Source organism: Leptonychotes weddellii, chromosome 5 (genome assembly GCF_054177405.1).
Source record: "Leptonychotes weddellii isolate Sample4059 chromosome 5, ASM5417740v2, whole genome shotgun sequence".
Lineage (NCBI taxonomy): Eukaryota > Metazoa > Chordata > Mammalia > Carnivora > Phocidae > Leptonychotes > Leptonychotes weddellii.
In genome coordinates, this window is record NC_138373.1 from 78,175,501 (window position 1) to 78,191,698 (window position 16,198).

At 40.3% G+C, this 16,198-nt stretch overlaps 1 protein-coding gene across 5 annotated transcripts in view; it reads left to right on the top strand.

The window, feature by feature from the left end:
- Positions 1-9,605, top strand: part of PDE6H (phosphodiesterase 6H) — a 23,630-nt gene extending 14,025 nt beyond the window's left edge. For 3 of the 5 annotated variants that reach the window (XM_031028639.2, XM_081821282.1, XM_081821280.1), the window contains exons 2-4: positions 4,857-5,030; positions 6,227-6,267; positions 8,672-9,605. In XM_031028639.2, the coding sequence (XP_030884499.2) occupies positions 4,857-5,030; positions 6,227-6,267; positions 8,672-8,748 (292 nt within the window). In that variant the 3' untranslated portion in view covers positions 8,749-9,605. Of the gene's footprint in view, positions 1-1,620; positions 1,724-4,856; positions 5,031-6,226; positions 6,268-8,671 lie in introns of those variants that run through there. The other 2 variants (XM_031028642.2, XM_081821281.1) reach the window with 2 other exon arrangements.
- Positions 9,606-16,198: the final 6,593 nt, after the last annotated feature.

Consider the following 16,198-nt stretch of genomic DNA (forward strand, 5'->3'; position numbering starts at 1 on the left):
TTTTTTTTAAAGATTTTATTTATTTATTTGAGACAGACAGAATGAGAGAGAGAGAGCACATGAGAGGGGGGAGGGTCAGAGGGAGAAGCAGACTCCCTACCGAGCAGGGAGCCCGATGCGGGACTCGATCCCGGGACTCCAGGATCATGACCTGAGCCGAAGGCAGTCGCTTAACCAACTGAGCCACCCAGGCGCCCCTGAGGTCCTGCATTTCTAACAAATGCTCAAGTGGTGCGGATGCTGTTACACTTTGAGTAACAACACTCCAGAACATTCAGCTTATTGCTCTTTTTACTGTCTGTATGAGTTGCAGTTCTTCAACAAAGAAATAGAGAATGGGTGAGGGTTTCACAGATAAGAATCTCAATATCTATGTGCCTGGTGTATAAGAATAGAGGAAGGTCTGAATGGTAATGGAGACACAGAGGTGAGAGTGGAAAGACTCATCCAGACACCAAACACTCTGCTGGCTCTGCAATGCATTTGCTGCTTCAAAACTCCTCTAATTTTGGTGAAGACCAAAGGAAAGCTTATCAAAAAAACCCCATAAGCTGTTTAGCTGCCCATGTAATCTGCTTGGGGCTGTCAGTTAGAATCTTTCCCCTCCTGGGAAGGATAAATTGACCTTCTTTCTCTATAATCTTATGGAGTGCAATTCTCTAACAAGTAACAATCTAGGGAAGGCACATTACAATTCATGGTAAGGCCTGAGAGACACCAACAACACATGCATCTTGGTCTATTCTGCTTTGCTGTAGTATAATAGAAAGATAGCAGAATATGCAAGGTGTTCCCAGATTTGGGCCTTGATCCTGGCTGCATTACTAACTTTATATGCAGTCTTGAATAAACCACTTTATTTCTCTATGATAAATTTTTCAAAAGAGCTTAATGATACTAGTATATGGACTAAGGTCTATATAAAGTGATGTACAAATTAATACTAGTGGCTCAGTGTAATCGAAAGACTGAAGCCAGTGTACCAATGAATTGAATTGTAGCCTGAGCCTTATACCCTGAAGCCTTTGATATGGAAGATCCAGCAGTCAATTTTCAAATAAATGCCATCAGTTAACAGTTATCAGCTATAAGCTGGGCTCTTTCTCTGTCAAGTATCACTGAGTTTTGTGTCATTTTTGATTTGTGGTTCCATCTTACTGAGGAAATATATACAGAACCTATTAGGGACAGATATTTTATACTTTTCAATGTCATTGCTCACACAATCACCATCCCAGTGTCCCCACCGAAGCAGGGGACACTATGATTCACTCTCCTCTTTCCCATAAGAATTATGACATGATGTGTTTGCGGTGGGGATTGACTTATGATTGGGGTGTCAGGGAAAGGGATGGAATGGGAGATAGCAAGGACTAATGGTGGGAATGAAGGAAGACAAGAGATATTGAATCACAAACTACAAATATACCCCTGGATATCAACACTTTGTGTGCATTTGTGGTTTCAATACCTATTTATTGACAAAGGAGAGCCCAAGTCAGTTTTGTGAGAGTAGTCAATTATCAGAAAACTCCTAAGCCTGTCCTAGTCTCACCCCTTGTTCCTTTAACTTCTTTGCACCTGGGTTGGTACTCTAAGCTCATAACAGTGGGATTACGAAGCATGTGAGTATTACAGGGAGATAAATCAGGATGCAAAGATCCTTTATTCATCTACTTTGAAGAAGGCAACTGGGCAGTGTATGGGAGCAACATTCAACTCTGTGAGTATTTCTCAACTTCTGGGGTTGAAGTAGGTTGTAATTGCAAGGCTTTGTGGGTGGTGGAGGGTTGATCTGGCTCTAAAATAAAGAAATGGAAGAAAACACACTGAACCAGTGGGCCTGGACTGGGGCCAGGAATGAAACTGGGAGAAAACATGAAGGAAATACATCCGAATTGCCTTATAATGTCATGCAGCCAGCTAATAAGTAAAATTTGATTATTACAAGGTCACTGCAAAACTTGATTACTAAACTCATTTTGAAAGAACCCTAAACTGACTCCTTTTTTGTGGTTTCCAGTTTTCTGGGAAAGGAGGGATCTGGGGCACTAAATGACCACAGAACAAACAGTTCTTTACTCCCAGGGTGTGCTTGAAAAAGACCAAAATACAAGAGGGAGGACATGAGAGTGTGAGGATAAGGAGAAAGAGAGTCAAGAGCAGCTGGAATGACCCCAGCGCAGTGTGGGTGGCTTAACCTTCTTCCTCGGAGGTCAAAGTGTTTGTTTGTTCCAGTATGAAAGAAGGTACTAGCTGGACTTTTGTTTTTGTCTTTTCATGGCTTTGGTTTGGGTCTTTCTTGGCTTTCCACATTATTTGATTCTCTCTGCCACAGCAGGATTCTGGTGACATTTATGGGCCCAACCCCATCAGCGCAGGGAAACCACTCCTGCACCTATCTCCTCCTCACCCCCTCTCTTAGCCCTTCAATAATAGAATTGTCTATTTGCTTATATCTTTGCTGAGAAGGAGAGACCTGGAAGTCTGGGGTGATAATAGCAGCATCAGAAATCCTGACTCCGGACCTTCTGAAACTGCTCTTCCTTAGCTGGGATTTATGGATGATCATCCTCCGTAGCTTCCTACAGCTGAGCTCTGCTGCTTTGGGTCCAAGGTGACATGAACCCTGGTTCCCTACAAAACCATGCTTTGACATATTACTTTGCTGCATCCACTTCCTTCTGCAGAACAACAGTTCATACTCTTCAAAAGGGGAAGGGCTAACATTGCTTTAAAAACAGAAAGCCATTCTGTCTCACAAAGGAATGAATTACTTGACACTTTGGGGAGGAAAAATGTGAAACATCTTCTTACAGCTAAAAGCAAGTCTGACATTAGATTGAGGATTATTTAGCATGGGAATGCCCTTTTAATTCCTGGGAAAGCATGGGCAGAGTGAGTTTAGCCTCTGGTGATATGTGTAGTGGACAAGACTAACTTCCAAGGCAGGAAAGGGTCATATTTGTTCTGCTTCTGCCAAAGGTTTTACAGGGAGCACTGGAGGGCACATCCATGACAGAAACACTCTGTGAGTTAGTTGATTATCCTACATACTCAAAAATGAAATATTATACATGAAATGCACAATAAACATAAAATTCTTACCTATAGTGCAAACCCTGAGTATCATGAGGATCCAGGGATTAACCAGGCAACTGTTATATAACTCTTTCTGAAGAGAATCCCTTTACATAATACATCACACCTAGACAGGAACGGGAACTCCATCTGAGCCTAGAGGTGCAACTTCAAAATTATATATGTAAATATGCAAAAGAAATTTACAAGAAAAAAGGGGAAGTATAATCAAGGAAAGATGGAAATCAAGTGTGAGTTTTAAGTTCTTTGGGGCTGCTTTTGGGGATGTCAAAGGAATCCAAGGAAAGCTTAAGGCAGAATTTCAAGACCAGACATAAATTAATAGGATGTTGAAGGGATACAGAAGATTACCCAGCAAGTGCTGATGAGAGTCACCTCTCTGGTACATGATAAGGGCTCTTCAACAGTTGGCCCTGGTGATTAGTCACAGATTAGTCAATGTGTTTCTGTGGAAGAAGTTGAGAACTAGCAGGAGAAAATGAAAATAGTAAGAGGAAAAGAAGATAAGGAAAAAAATATCCTTTAGGCAAGGATAATAATTTAAACTCATTTTGAAAGTAATAAGAAAAAGTTGATGAACTCGAAGTCATACAATATAACATTTGAGGCATGTTCAGTGTGGTGGAGAAAGAGAAAGATGGTTAGCATGGGCCAAAGATGGTCAGGGAGAGCTGAAGCTAAGAATATTAGCATAAATCTATAATTTGTAGATTATATAAATAAATAAATCTTCCAGGTAGCAGAGCATGGAAGGGTTTAGCTCAGGGTAAGAGATTAAGGCTACTTAGAAGTTCTTTGGAAATTTTTTAGAATCTTCCTTCCCAGGAAAAGTGTTATCAACTTTTGTGATAGAAAAGGAGAAAGAAGAAAAGTCATCCTTTAGCTTAACATATTTACTTTTAAAATTTATCTTGTTAATGCATCTCTATTTGTACTTGAAGAATGACAATGTACATTTCTATAGCTAAAATCAAAGTCTGTGAAAATCATATTGGATAAGTCCATGATTTGGATAGGAGAAAATGTAGAACATTTCAGAGAAATGGGTGGCGAAAGAACCTCATGTCTGGATATGGAGTTAAAGCATAAACTTACTACTTAATCACCTTCCATTGATTTTCCTGTGTGTGTGTGTGTGTGTGTGTGTACTGGGATGTATCACATACTACATGGGGGTTAGGTGTTTCTGGCTCAGAGCTCCCCTGTCCAGATGACTACTTTGTTGTTCCCCAGAACTAGGAAAGAAGTATCTTGATTACATGAGGTTTAAACAAAGTAAGGACTGTAAAGTAAAAAGCCCATAAAATATGAGGAAATAAACATTAAGAGTCAGGTTATTGTGTAGTTGGGTGGAAAAATATTTAAAGCTTAAAGAATGTATCAGTGCTGTAAAGACTATAGATAGCATTTAGTCCATTTCCCTCTCTTCACAGATGGTGGAAGTGGTGAGCACAGAAGGGCAGTACATATCATAATAAATTCACAGAGGAAGCTAGTGATGATTTATTGACACAACACATCTACCTAGATTTTTGGTTTGTAAAAATCTATCTGTTGTCAGTCTACATCCAACTACACTGAGTGCCTCCATTGATTTATACCATATTTTCTTGAAAATCTCTTTAAAAGTCGGTAAGTTCTTCCCTTTTGTGCACACAAAGTCCTGAGCTTTTCTGGCGTTTCCAGTGAGGATCTAAGAAGCAATGATCCCTGTACCCTGAAGGGCCTTTTTTGTTTTCCTCTCACCATCTAAGGAACCTGAAAGAGAACCATCAGACACCCAGGGACATCAGAATGAGTGACAACGCTACTTTGGTTCCTCCAGCTTCAAACCAGGGTCCCACTACCCCACACAAGGGGCCCCCCAAGTTCAAGCAGAGACAGACTCGCCAATTCAAGAGCAAGCCTCCTAAGAAAGGTGTGAAAGGGTAAGACCAAAATGAAAAAGAAGACTTTCTATTTTTTTGAGAAATTAATGCTCCCAATATTAAATAGACTACAAAGATTTCCACCCCATCCTCTATTTTCCTCTCTACAACAATCTTTGCTGAATCACGTTGTTAGCCCTGGAAGGCTTTCTCTCTCACCCCTCAGGTCTGTGGTCACACTTAACATGGCAAATGGAGCCTGTCACAGCAACCTTTGACTTGACCTTCCAGACTTTTCTTGACCACTCCTCTTCACCAGTACACCTTGTGGTTTGATTTGGAGTACTAAAGCACTTCCATTTCCAGAACATAGAGTTTATTTTTATGGCTTCAAATGTTAAGTCTTCAGTTCTTTATTTTTCTCTTTCTCTTCTTGGCAAAATCCTACTTATTTAACATACTCTCATATGTTAATTTCTCTTTTGAAGCCATGACTGACTCTCTTAGACAAATGTGATCATGGCTTCCATGTTTGCATTTTGTACATTCAGCTGTCATAACTTGTATTGTTTTACATTACATTTGTTTATTTACATCTGTTCTCTGAAACTGAAGTTCCTCAGAGAAAATTAGTTTTTTCCTCAATTCCCTATGCTTAATACAATGCCTGGCACATAGTAAATGCTTGATAAATGCTTTTGGGTAGCTAACCAAATGGATGAATTAATCATTTAAATGTCTTTCGTACTGTGTTTTCATTCCAATTTCTTTTTTTTCTTTTTTAAGATTTTATTTATTTATTTATTTGACAGCGCAAGAGAGCACAAGCAGGGGGAGAAGCGGAGAGAGGGGGAGAAGCAGACTCCCCGCTGAGAAGGGAGCTTGATGTGAGGCTGGGTCCCAGGAGCCTGGGATCATGGCCTGAGCCGAAGGCAGACACCCAACCGACTGAGTCACCCGGGCGACCCTCATTCCAATTTCTATTTTTAAAAGTGGAGCTTGACTAAATTGCCCCAGGGATAGTTCTATTTGGCTCTCAGTTGTCTTAGGCTAAATTTTTAGGAGGGGAAAATCTCTCCACAGGGACACACTGTCTGAAACCAGCCTGAGTGACTTTCTTTTCCCCAGGTCAATGCAAATAAAAGATATTTCTCAAAGACAAAAAGTTAAACCTCTTCTTTCCCCCTTAGTCAGGAAGCTCTCGGTATGAGATCCTTTCACTCTGATGTCAGCTAATTTTTCTTTTTTTCCCATAGGTTTGGAGATGACATTCCAGGCATGGAGGGGCTAGGAACAGGTGAGCCACCCAAGGCCATGGACTTTCACTTGGAACTTCACCACTATCCATACTTTAGGCCTCAAAGGGCCATGAAAAATTACAAGAAATAGCTAAGGCAGCAGACCCTTGAAGACATAGAAGTGTGGGGCTTAGTTTAATCTCCTAAGCAAGTACATATGTGCCCAGAGGCAAAAACTCTAACAGAGATCAAGCTAAGGTCCAAAGATACTAAATCCTCTTGTTCTGTTAAACAACACTTGAGGACATCTAATGGTGAGTTGTAGACTTTCATGGTAGAAAGATTCTCAGGGTTCATCTATCCCAACTTCATCCTTTCTTCCGAAGAGAAATCTGAGACAGAGAGGAATGAAGTGACAATCTGAGGACACAGAGTGAGGTACTGGAAACAAGGGAGGGGCCTGGAGAACCTTTTCACTCTACCAGACAAACCACTCCCTAACCAACTTCCTCTTTTTACATATCCTCTGGCACTCCAATACAATATTTTTTAGTCGGCTAGTATAATTTGATTTGTTGGATATGAATGAAAACAACTGGATCTTCCTTTTAAAAACCCTGAACTTTATTTTTTAGAGCTGTTTTAGGTTTACAGAAAACTTAAGCAGAAAGTATGGAGCTCCTCCATACACCTGTACCTAGTTTCCCCTATTATCAGCATCTTGCATTAGTGTGGTACATTTGTTACAAATGATGAACCAGTATTGGTAACATTATTATTAACTAACATTCACAGCTTATATTAGGATTCATTCTTCGTGTTGTCCAGGTTTTGACAGAGGCACAATGTTGTGTATCCATCATTACAGGTATATACAGAATAGATGCCCTAAAAATCCCCTGTGCTCCACCTGTTCATCCCTTCTCCCACCCTCCACAAACTCATGACAACCACGAATCTTTTTACTCTCAAAAGTTTTGCGTTTTCCAGATTGTCATGAATCATACAGTATATAGATTTTCCAGCCTGGCTTCTTTCACTTAGCAATATTTACTCATTTAAAGTTCCTCCATGTCCTATATGGCTTGACAGTTCATTTTTTTACCACAGAATAATATTTCATTCTATGGCTGTATCACAATTTGCTTATCCTATTAAAAGATATTTTGTTGCTTCCAAATTTTCACAATTATGAATAATACTGCTATGAACACCATTGCGCAGGTTTTTTTTTTTTTTAAAGTTTTTTATTTATTTATTTGAGAGAGAGAGAAATAGCGAGAGAGAGAGCATGAGAGGGGGTGGGAAGAGGGAGAAGCAGGCTCCCTGACAAGCAGGGATCCCGATAGGGAACTCCATCTCAGGATCCCGGGATCATGACCTGAGCCGAAGGCAGACGCTTAACAGACTGAGCCACCCAGGTGCCCCATTGTGCAGGTTGTTGAGTGGACATGTTTTCAACTCATCCAGTACACTTTTGATAAATGGTGTAATCAGTAATCAGTGTCCTTACCAGGCAATTCTCATTGTATTTGCTTTTAACAGTTAAATGCCACTCCTGAGATCTCAAATACATTTTCCAGCTATTTTATAAAGGTCATTTGCTATTCTCCTAAATCAACTGCTTTTGTATTTTGGCCAGATGTACATAAGACTAGCAGATTTGCTTTGGGTTCTGGAGGATATGCTTAACTCTGCCAACATATTTGGAATACTGGAAAGAGCTTTATACTGAGGGGAGATCTGAGATCTTTGACTTGGTTTTAGTCTGATCTCTATAACTCTGCTTTTTCTGTAGGTATTTAATCTCTTTGTGTTCTAGTCAGCTTCTCTGTAATTCAGGGATAATAATATTTTATTGCTTGAAGCAAAAAATTGGATTAGCAGATGCCTTGAGATTACTTCTCAGTATGTGACTGGATATAGTAGACATTTCAAAATGTAAAGGAACTAAAAAGTGAGTCGGAGAAGAATGCATCTGAATGGGTAGGGAGTAAGAAGGCAGTAGATTTCCAGGTCATGGGAATTTAAAATGCTTCTATTTCTCATTTTAAGCCTTGGCCTGACTAGAATTCCACTCGTGTTCCTTCCATAGTGGTTGTGTTTTGAGGAGGCCCCGTTTGATCAGTGACCTGCACCCCTCCACCCCCCCAGGCTAGCTCCAGTCAAAAACCTTGGGTCATCTCTCCAAAGAGGTATAGAATGAAACCAATGAAGATGCCTACCTAGGGGGGCCTGTTCTGGGGGCATCAGAACTCTGCAAGGGATTAATTAAGCAATCAGTCAAATTCTTCCTGGGTGGCAGGGCCATTCTAGATAACTTCCTGGCTACTGAGACAATGAATAGGAGAGAGGAGTGAGGTGTCTCTGCCCGAAGGATGTCTTCTTGAGCAAAAGAAGTCTTCTTGAGGCTCTGAGGGGCAGGGGGAGAGGTTGGCTTACAAGTTCTTCCCTCTCTTGCAGATATCACGGTGATTTGTCCCTGGGAGGCATTCAGCCACCTGGAATTGCATGAGCTTGCTCAATTTGGGATCATCTGATGCACCAGAGGTTCTTCCATCAACAGCATCTGCTGGAGTTTTGACTACTTTTGCCCTATTGATCTGCCAGAGTCTTGAAATTCAGCACCGTTCGGTAGTGGTTTCTTCAGCTTACAGTTTCTTCAGCTTACACAGTCGTTTCCCTAAATTGCTACAAAGAGTTCTCTTAGTGTCAGACTCTCTCTTGCCATATAGTTCAGCTTGGAATAGTGGATGCAAATTGACTTTTGTTAGGGCATTTCAAACTTGACCACCTTTTCCTATCAGCTGGTTAAAATTCATTGATAGTTCTCTGAATTTTATTTGTTAAGTCCTTCAAATCTGTTTGTAGTAGGCATTCCCTATAATTAGTAGTAGCTTTTTAAGATGACATTTATGTCACTCCCTTCCCTTTCTCATTTAATAAAGGAGATACTTACCTTGAATCTAATGATGCAGTTGTATTAAATGCTATATGCAAATATCTGATGCCCTGTTCTGAGAGCCAGTTAAACAAAGAAGGCACAGTCCTCCAGGAAACAAGCACAGTGCATATGAAAGAGCACAGGAATAAGAGTCAAGCCTGATTCTGCTTTGTAAGTTAGTAAATTTTGCACATTCTTGGCCTAAATTTTATTGAACTGGATTATCCCTGAGGTCCTATGGAGCTTGTACAAATTGGACGGCCTTATGTTGATGGAAGACTGGTGATTTAAACTCAGGAATCTGATAATGTGAGCCTTCCTTTTAGTGCCTTGGCTCAGTTAATTGACAAGATTTAAATGCTATAAAGTTTAGATTCAGATGCAAAGACAGGTAGTTGAACCCTCTAAATAAAATGATGGGTTGCTTCACCCTTGAGGTTGTGTCAAATGTAATGTGCACATAGCTATCTTTCCCCAGTACTTTCAAGGCAATTGTGCAATTCAAAGGCTGCCTCTGTCTGACTTGGATGCTTTGGGTACTAGCTGTATTAATTTCTTCATTTCAGTTTTGTAATTTGTGGTAAAAGAATGGAGTAAATTAACTCAAGAGAGAGGCGGGATTATAGAGAGGGAAGAGATCTGGGTTCTAATCCTGGCTCGACCAGTAAATTAGTCTGTAATTTAGGACAAAGATTTCTCACTTTGGATCCTCTAGGTCGCCTGAATCAGGTAATGTAAGGTTCGTGGCCGTGATAATTCCATGACATTGAGGCCTGCAGAGTCTAAGAATGAGAATTCAAGGAGCTCAGCACTCTAGAAAATGTCTTGTGCTGCAGGCTCTGTACCATTTTGCACAAATGACCTACTGACCTCTGGCCAGAAGACTGGAAGCCTAAGGAAGGCATTTGGATTGGTAGGGGGTAAGGAGACTGTGGATTTCCAGACCATGGGATTTTAAAGCACCCCTATTTTTTTTTATTTTAATTCTTAGCCTGACTAGAATTCCATTTCTGTTCCCCCCTTAGTAGAAACAAAAAAGTACAGAAGAAAAAGTAAAGCATAAATTCAAGAGTGGAACCGTAACATGCCAAATGTTAGTGGGGACGTGTGCCTCCCCCTTAGCAGGGACTCCACCTATGGACCTGTTTTCCATCTAGGCTCCATTTGCCAGAGCCTCGGGCTGCACCCGTTTATTCCCATATGCCTCTCGGTTACGGAGGTCTGGGTTCTTTTCCAGTTAGGTGAGACTCTGGTCCACATTTGGCTTACTTTGCAAATGTTTCTCTAGACTTTTTAAGAACGCACCCAGAGGTCCATACTCAATGGCCAGGCTGGAGAAGGATCTAGAAACCATGCTACATGAAGAATTGTCAAAGGAATTGAATTGATAATATTTAGCCTAGAGGGGAAAAATGATAATTGCCAGCAAATATTTGAGAAGTTGTAATGAACCGGATGAAGCAGATCTATTTTATGAAGTATTCTGGCATTTGGCGGTAAGCTGCAACAGATAAATTGAAAGCCATTCAAATCCTAGAATTCTATTCTTTCCATTTCTAATTCTACATCTCCCATTTCTATTATTTCTAATAAGAAACAAGAAAGCCCTTCTTATATAAATAGCACATAGGAAAGAGAGAAAGTAAATCATGGTCCCAACCAAAGTGTTGGCAGCAGAGATGACATATTCAGAGTAACTGAGGAAGTTTAAACAAAGGGACTATTTAAAAAGGCTTGGGGTTGGGGTTCCTCGCTAGCTCAGTCATTAGAACATGCGACCCTTGACCTCGGGGTCTTAAGTTCAAGCCCCACATTGGGTGTAGGGCTTACTTAAAAAGAAAAAAAAAAAGAATAAGGTAAAAAAGGCTTGGGAAGGGTTAAGGCGTATCTATAAAAGGTAGGACAGTAACTTGGGGCTAGCAACAGTGTTGGGGCTACAATGTTTCCAGCCTTACACCTGACAGAATCCCAGTAGGTCTTCTCTATAAGAAAGACCCCCACGAGGGCTGTGGAAGGACACAGCCACCCCACAGTGATCCCGTGAGTAATCAAGAGGGGCTGGGGGTGAGGTTTATCAATAATCCAGTATTATTCTTCTCCCATTCTCTCCTCTCTTGTTGATGCCTCCCCTTGGTTAAACCCAGTTGGAAGTCGGAAGACAAAGGAGCCCACTGATGTGGTCTAAAGTTCACTTCCAACAGCAGGGATCAGGCGGAGAAGGGTGGAGAGTGGATGTGTAAGGGAGAATGGGAACCATCCAGCGGGGCACAGTATGAAAGAACAGAAGCCCTTTGTCCACCAGCAATTGTTAGTTGGAGTTGGGAAATAAGCCTGGGTATGTGTAAAACCTGCGAAGGTAGAGGAAGGACAATGTCAAATAGAAGAACACAATAGACAAAAGAGAACAATCGCAAGAGGAAGTTATCGTAGCATTTAAGGGTCTGGAGAATTTCTGGAAATGTTCTGACACTTTCTCAATAATAATAACCACTGAGGATTTCTTGTGAAAAACACAGAATTTGGGCCCCATTCCAGATTTTCTGAGTAAAGGTCTCCACGGGTGAGAGCTCAGAATCTTTTATTTTCAAGAGGGCCTCCAGGGGATTCTTATAATTGTGTCGGTTTGAAAACACTGATGTGGTCCAAGCCTACATTGTGAATGTTAGGAATTAGAGAATTCTCGTTGCCATCCAAGTGACTGATATAGCTGGGTCCACGTGCCCCTCATAATGTATGTAATAGATGTGACAACAGGAGCTAACATTCGGGTGTCCTGACTCTTGGATTGACAGAATAGACATGCCTTGTGACTTCAGACCTAACCCGGTTAAATGCTTCTCAAATTGCACAGAATGTCAGAGAGTTTGGAAGGTAAGTGTTAGACTGAAGCAGTTCCAAGAACTATAGGGCCAAACAGGCACCATGACCCCCGGGGTGAACCTCTTGCCATTGTGTCCCATGGTGGTCACCCTTATTCTCTCCCTGTCCTCATCTTCCTCCTCTGACTGGAGTAGGGGGGACCAGGGAGGGAAGGAGCTTTGTCTCAGCAGGTGGAGACAGTGACCTTCACTCACCCTCCACCATTTTCTATTTGTTCAGATTATTGGGTAGAAGTTGGGGTTGATGGTGCTGGTGATGTAAGCACCAACCCCCATTCTAGAGCGAAGTAGCATTATCACCAGAGAAGAAAATAATGTGTAAGGAGAAAATGCTCCTCTGGAGCGCCTCACCATAGGCAAATAAACACAGTTGTTATTAAAGAATTGGAACTGTACAGTTGGCCTCTAATTTTTTTCTTTGCACAATGAGAAAAACAAGAATCACCATACACTGAGGAAAGGAGGGAAAGTATTTTCTCAACAACTAAAGAAGGGAGGGGAAAACACACATAGACAAGGATAATCCGTAACACTTAAGATTTTGCACAAGAGGAAAACCAATCACTTGAGACTGACCAACACAACAACTAATATTATGACAACTAAGCAAACACTGACTTGTTTTAAAGAGAGAAACAGAAAAGGACTTACATTTTAGAAAAGGCTAGAGGGAAAGACTTAGGTCACAAAAATTGTGTGCTTGTGTAAACTAGCGTAGTGCTTTCTGCAACTCTAAATGAGTTATTTGACTCTTTATTTTTTAAGGGCAGAGTCAGACTGATGAAAACTGGAATTTAAAAAAAAATCATGTAAGACTGATGAATCATAGACCTGTACCCCTGAAACAAATAATACATTATGTGTTAATAAAAAAAAAATAAAGTACAACCACTGGTTAACGACCCTTAAAAAAAAAAAACAGGGGCGCCTGGGTGGCTCAGTTGGTTAAGCGACTGCCTTCGGCTCAGGTCATGATCCTGGAGTGCCGGGATCGAGTCCCACATCAGGCTCCCTGCTCAGCAGGGAGTCTGCTTCTCCCTCTGACCCTCCTCCCTCTCATGCTCTCTGTTTCTCATTCTCTCTCTGGCAAATAAATAAAGTCTTAAAAAAACCAAAAACCAAAAAACAAAAAAAAAAAAACAAAAAAACCCCAAGAATCATAAACTGATGATCCACATCAGTCTCACCATGCCCTATGGCCAAACAATCAGGAGGCGAGTTCTGCCCCGCTGTGCTGCATAGGATCTGCTAGACAGCTTCTTGGGCTCAGTGTTTGAGAATAAAGCAAAGATAAAGCAAAGATATTGGACTAAATAACTGTCGAGGTCCCTTGCAGTATAAAATTCTAGAAATCAAGTGATAAATCTGAGCATATTTCAAACATGAACAAACCATTCTCTTTCCGGCCAGAAGTCCCAAGGCACTGCGGTCCCAGCTCTTTTCATGTATAATACTGCCATGTGCTGTAATGAATGAACACCTCAAGGACACTTGGAAGATTCTCTTGGAAAACTTGTAAATCCATAGAGCTACCTCTGAATTTGTTCCCATTCACTGGTCAATTCCAATTGTTGTACACCTTGGGTATTCATGTGTATCAAGCGCATGCTTATTCGTGCCTAAGATAAACATTTAAAAGAGTATACACAGGAACAAGGTAAGTCTCATTTTCACCCACTGCCCTCTGTCTCCTGCCCGTTCTCAGGTAATCCCTGTTACTAGTTTGTTGCGAATACTTCCAGAGACAATCCTATGTGCATACATTTTTTTCCTTTGCACGATGACCTCCTACTATAGTCACTGTTCCGTACCTTGCTTGGTCACCTATCTTGGAGATTGAGGGACGTTTGGGATGTTTTTATTTATTTATTTTATTTTATTTTATTTTTTAGTTCTTTATTTATTTGAGAGAGACAGAGAGAGAGAGAGCACAGAGGGAGAGTGAGAAGGAGAAGCAGACTCCCTGCTGAGCAGGGAGCCCAACGTGGGGCTGGATCCCAGGACCCTGAGATCATGACCTCGAAGGCAGATGCTTAACCGACTCAGCCACCCAGGTGCCCTGATTTGGGATGTTTTTATTTTTATTTATTTATTTTTAAAGATTTTATTTATTTATTTGAGACAGAGAGAATGAGAGAGAGAGAGAGAGAGCACATGAGAGGGGGGAGGGTCAGAGGGAGAAGCGGGCTCCCTGCCGAGCAGGGAGCCCGATGCAGGACTCGATCCCTGGACTCCAGGATCATGACCTGAGCCGAAGGCAGTCGCTTAACCAACTGAGCCACCCAGGCACCCAGATTTGGGATGTTTTTAAACACGTGCATCTTTCTTTAATTGTCTGCACATGTCTGACACTTTCTTATCTCTAGGCTTATCTCTAGGGTAAATTCTTAGTAGTAGAATGGATGGAGTTTGAAGGAAAGAGATTACCAAATTAGCCTCCAAATAATTTGTGATCACAAAGTACACAATTATATACACTTTTCCTAACACTCTCGTCTACATAGAATATTCATACATTTTTATTTTGTCTGAGACTGAGCAGGTTTTCATGTTTAAAAAACACTTTTATGTCTTTATGAATTGTTTTCTTATGTGTTTTTCCTGTTTTCCAAAAAGAGGATTGCTCTTTTTACTGAATTGTAAGATATTCATTTCTATTTGACTGTCAATCTATCTATCTGAAAGGAAATATTTGTCTTTTATGTGTAGTAAATTTTCTTTTCCTATTTGGCTTCTTAGTTTTTAATTCTCATTTATATTATTTTTTACCACGCAGATGTTTTAGATTTTATATAGTCATATTTATAAATTTTAATGACTTCAGTGTATTTTTGTTTTACTTTTAGGTCTTTCACATTCCAAATTTGAAAAAAAAAACTTTCATATTTTTTCCCAATTTTTCTTTCATTTTTTTTACTTTAAATCTTGGATTCATTTGAAAGTTGTTATTGCAGAGAATATTTTTCCCAGGTAAAGAGCCCTAATGGAATTTATTTATTTTACAATCCATGTTCCCACTACTTTATTGAATTACTATGTTTATCACAGTGGTTCTATTTCTGTTATTTTACACTGATCTGTCCATTTTTATTTATTTTTTATTTTTATTTTTTTAAAAGATTTTTTATTTATTATTTGTCAGAGAGAGAGAGAACAAGCAGGGGGAGCAGCAGGCAGTGGGAGAAGCAGACTCCCCGCTGAACAAGGAGCCCGATGCAGGACTCGATCCCAGGAGCCTGGGATCATGACCAGAGCCGAAGGCAGCCCCTTAACCGACTGAGCCCCCAGGCGTCCCAATCTGTCTATTTTTAAATAGCTACCAACTTCAGACTATGTTGTAAGATCCGAGAAAACTTTCATTGTCTCATTACGATTCTTTTATATACATTTTCTGGATATTATTGTATGTTTATTTTTTCATTTATAATTTGGAATTAGCTTGTCTAGCTCCTTCCACTCCCATCCTGCACATGAATCCCCCTAAGAAATTATCTTGGAATTATTTTTATTGTGGTTAAAAAAAAAAAAACATGTGAAATTTACCCTCTTAAATTTTTGTGTACAATATTGTTAACTATAAGCACAATGTTGTACAGCAGATCCCTAGAAATGTCTCACTTTGTTTGACTGAAACTATACCTATTAACTAGCACTTTCCCATTTCCCCCCCAACCCCTGGCAATCACCATTCTATTTAATATAAATGGAATCATGCAGCATTTGTCTTTCTGTGACCAACCTATTTGACTTAGCATAATATCCTCAAATTTCATCCATGTGGTAGCACATGACAATATTTCCTTCTTTTTCGTGGCTGAATAATATTTCATTGCATGTCTAGGCAACATTTTCTTCATTCATCTGTCAATGGACATTTAGCTTGTTTCTACCTCTTAGCTAGTGTGAATAATGCTGCAAATAAACATGGGGGTGTGAATATCTCTTTGAGATCCTGATTCAAATATTTTGGATATACACCCAGAAGTGGAATTGCTGGACCATGTGATAGGTCCATTTTCTTTTTTTATTTTTTGAGGAACCTCCATACTGTTTTCCATAAGAGATGCACCATTTTACATTCCCACCAACAGTGCACAAGGCTTCCAATCTTTCTACATCCTTGCCAGCATTGATTTTCTGGGGTTTTGTTTGTTTGTTTGTTTGTTT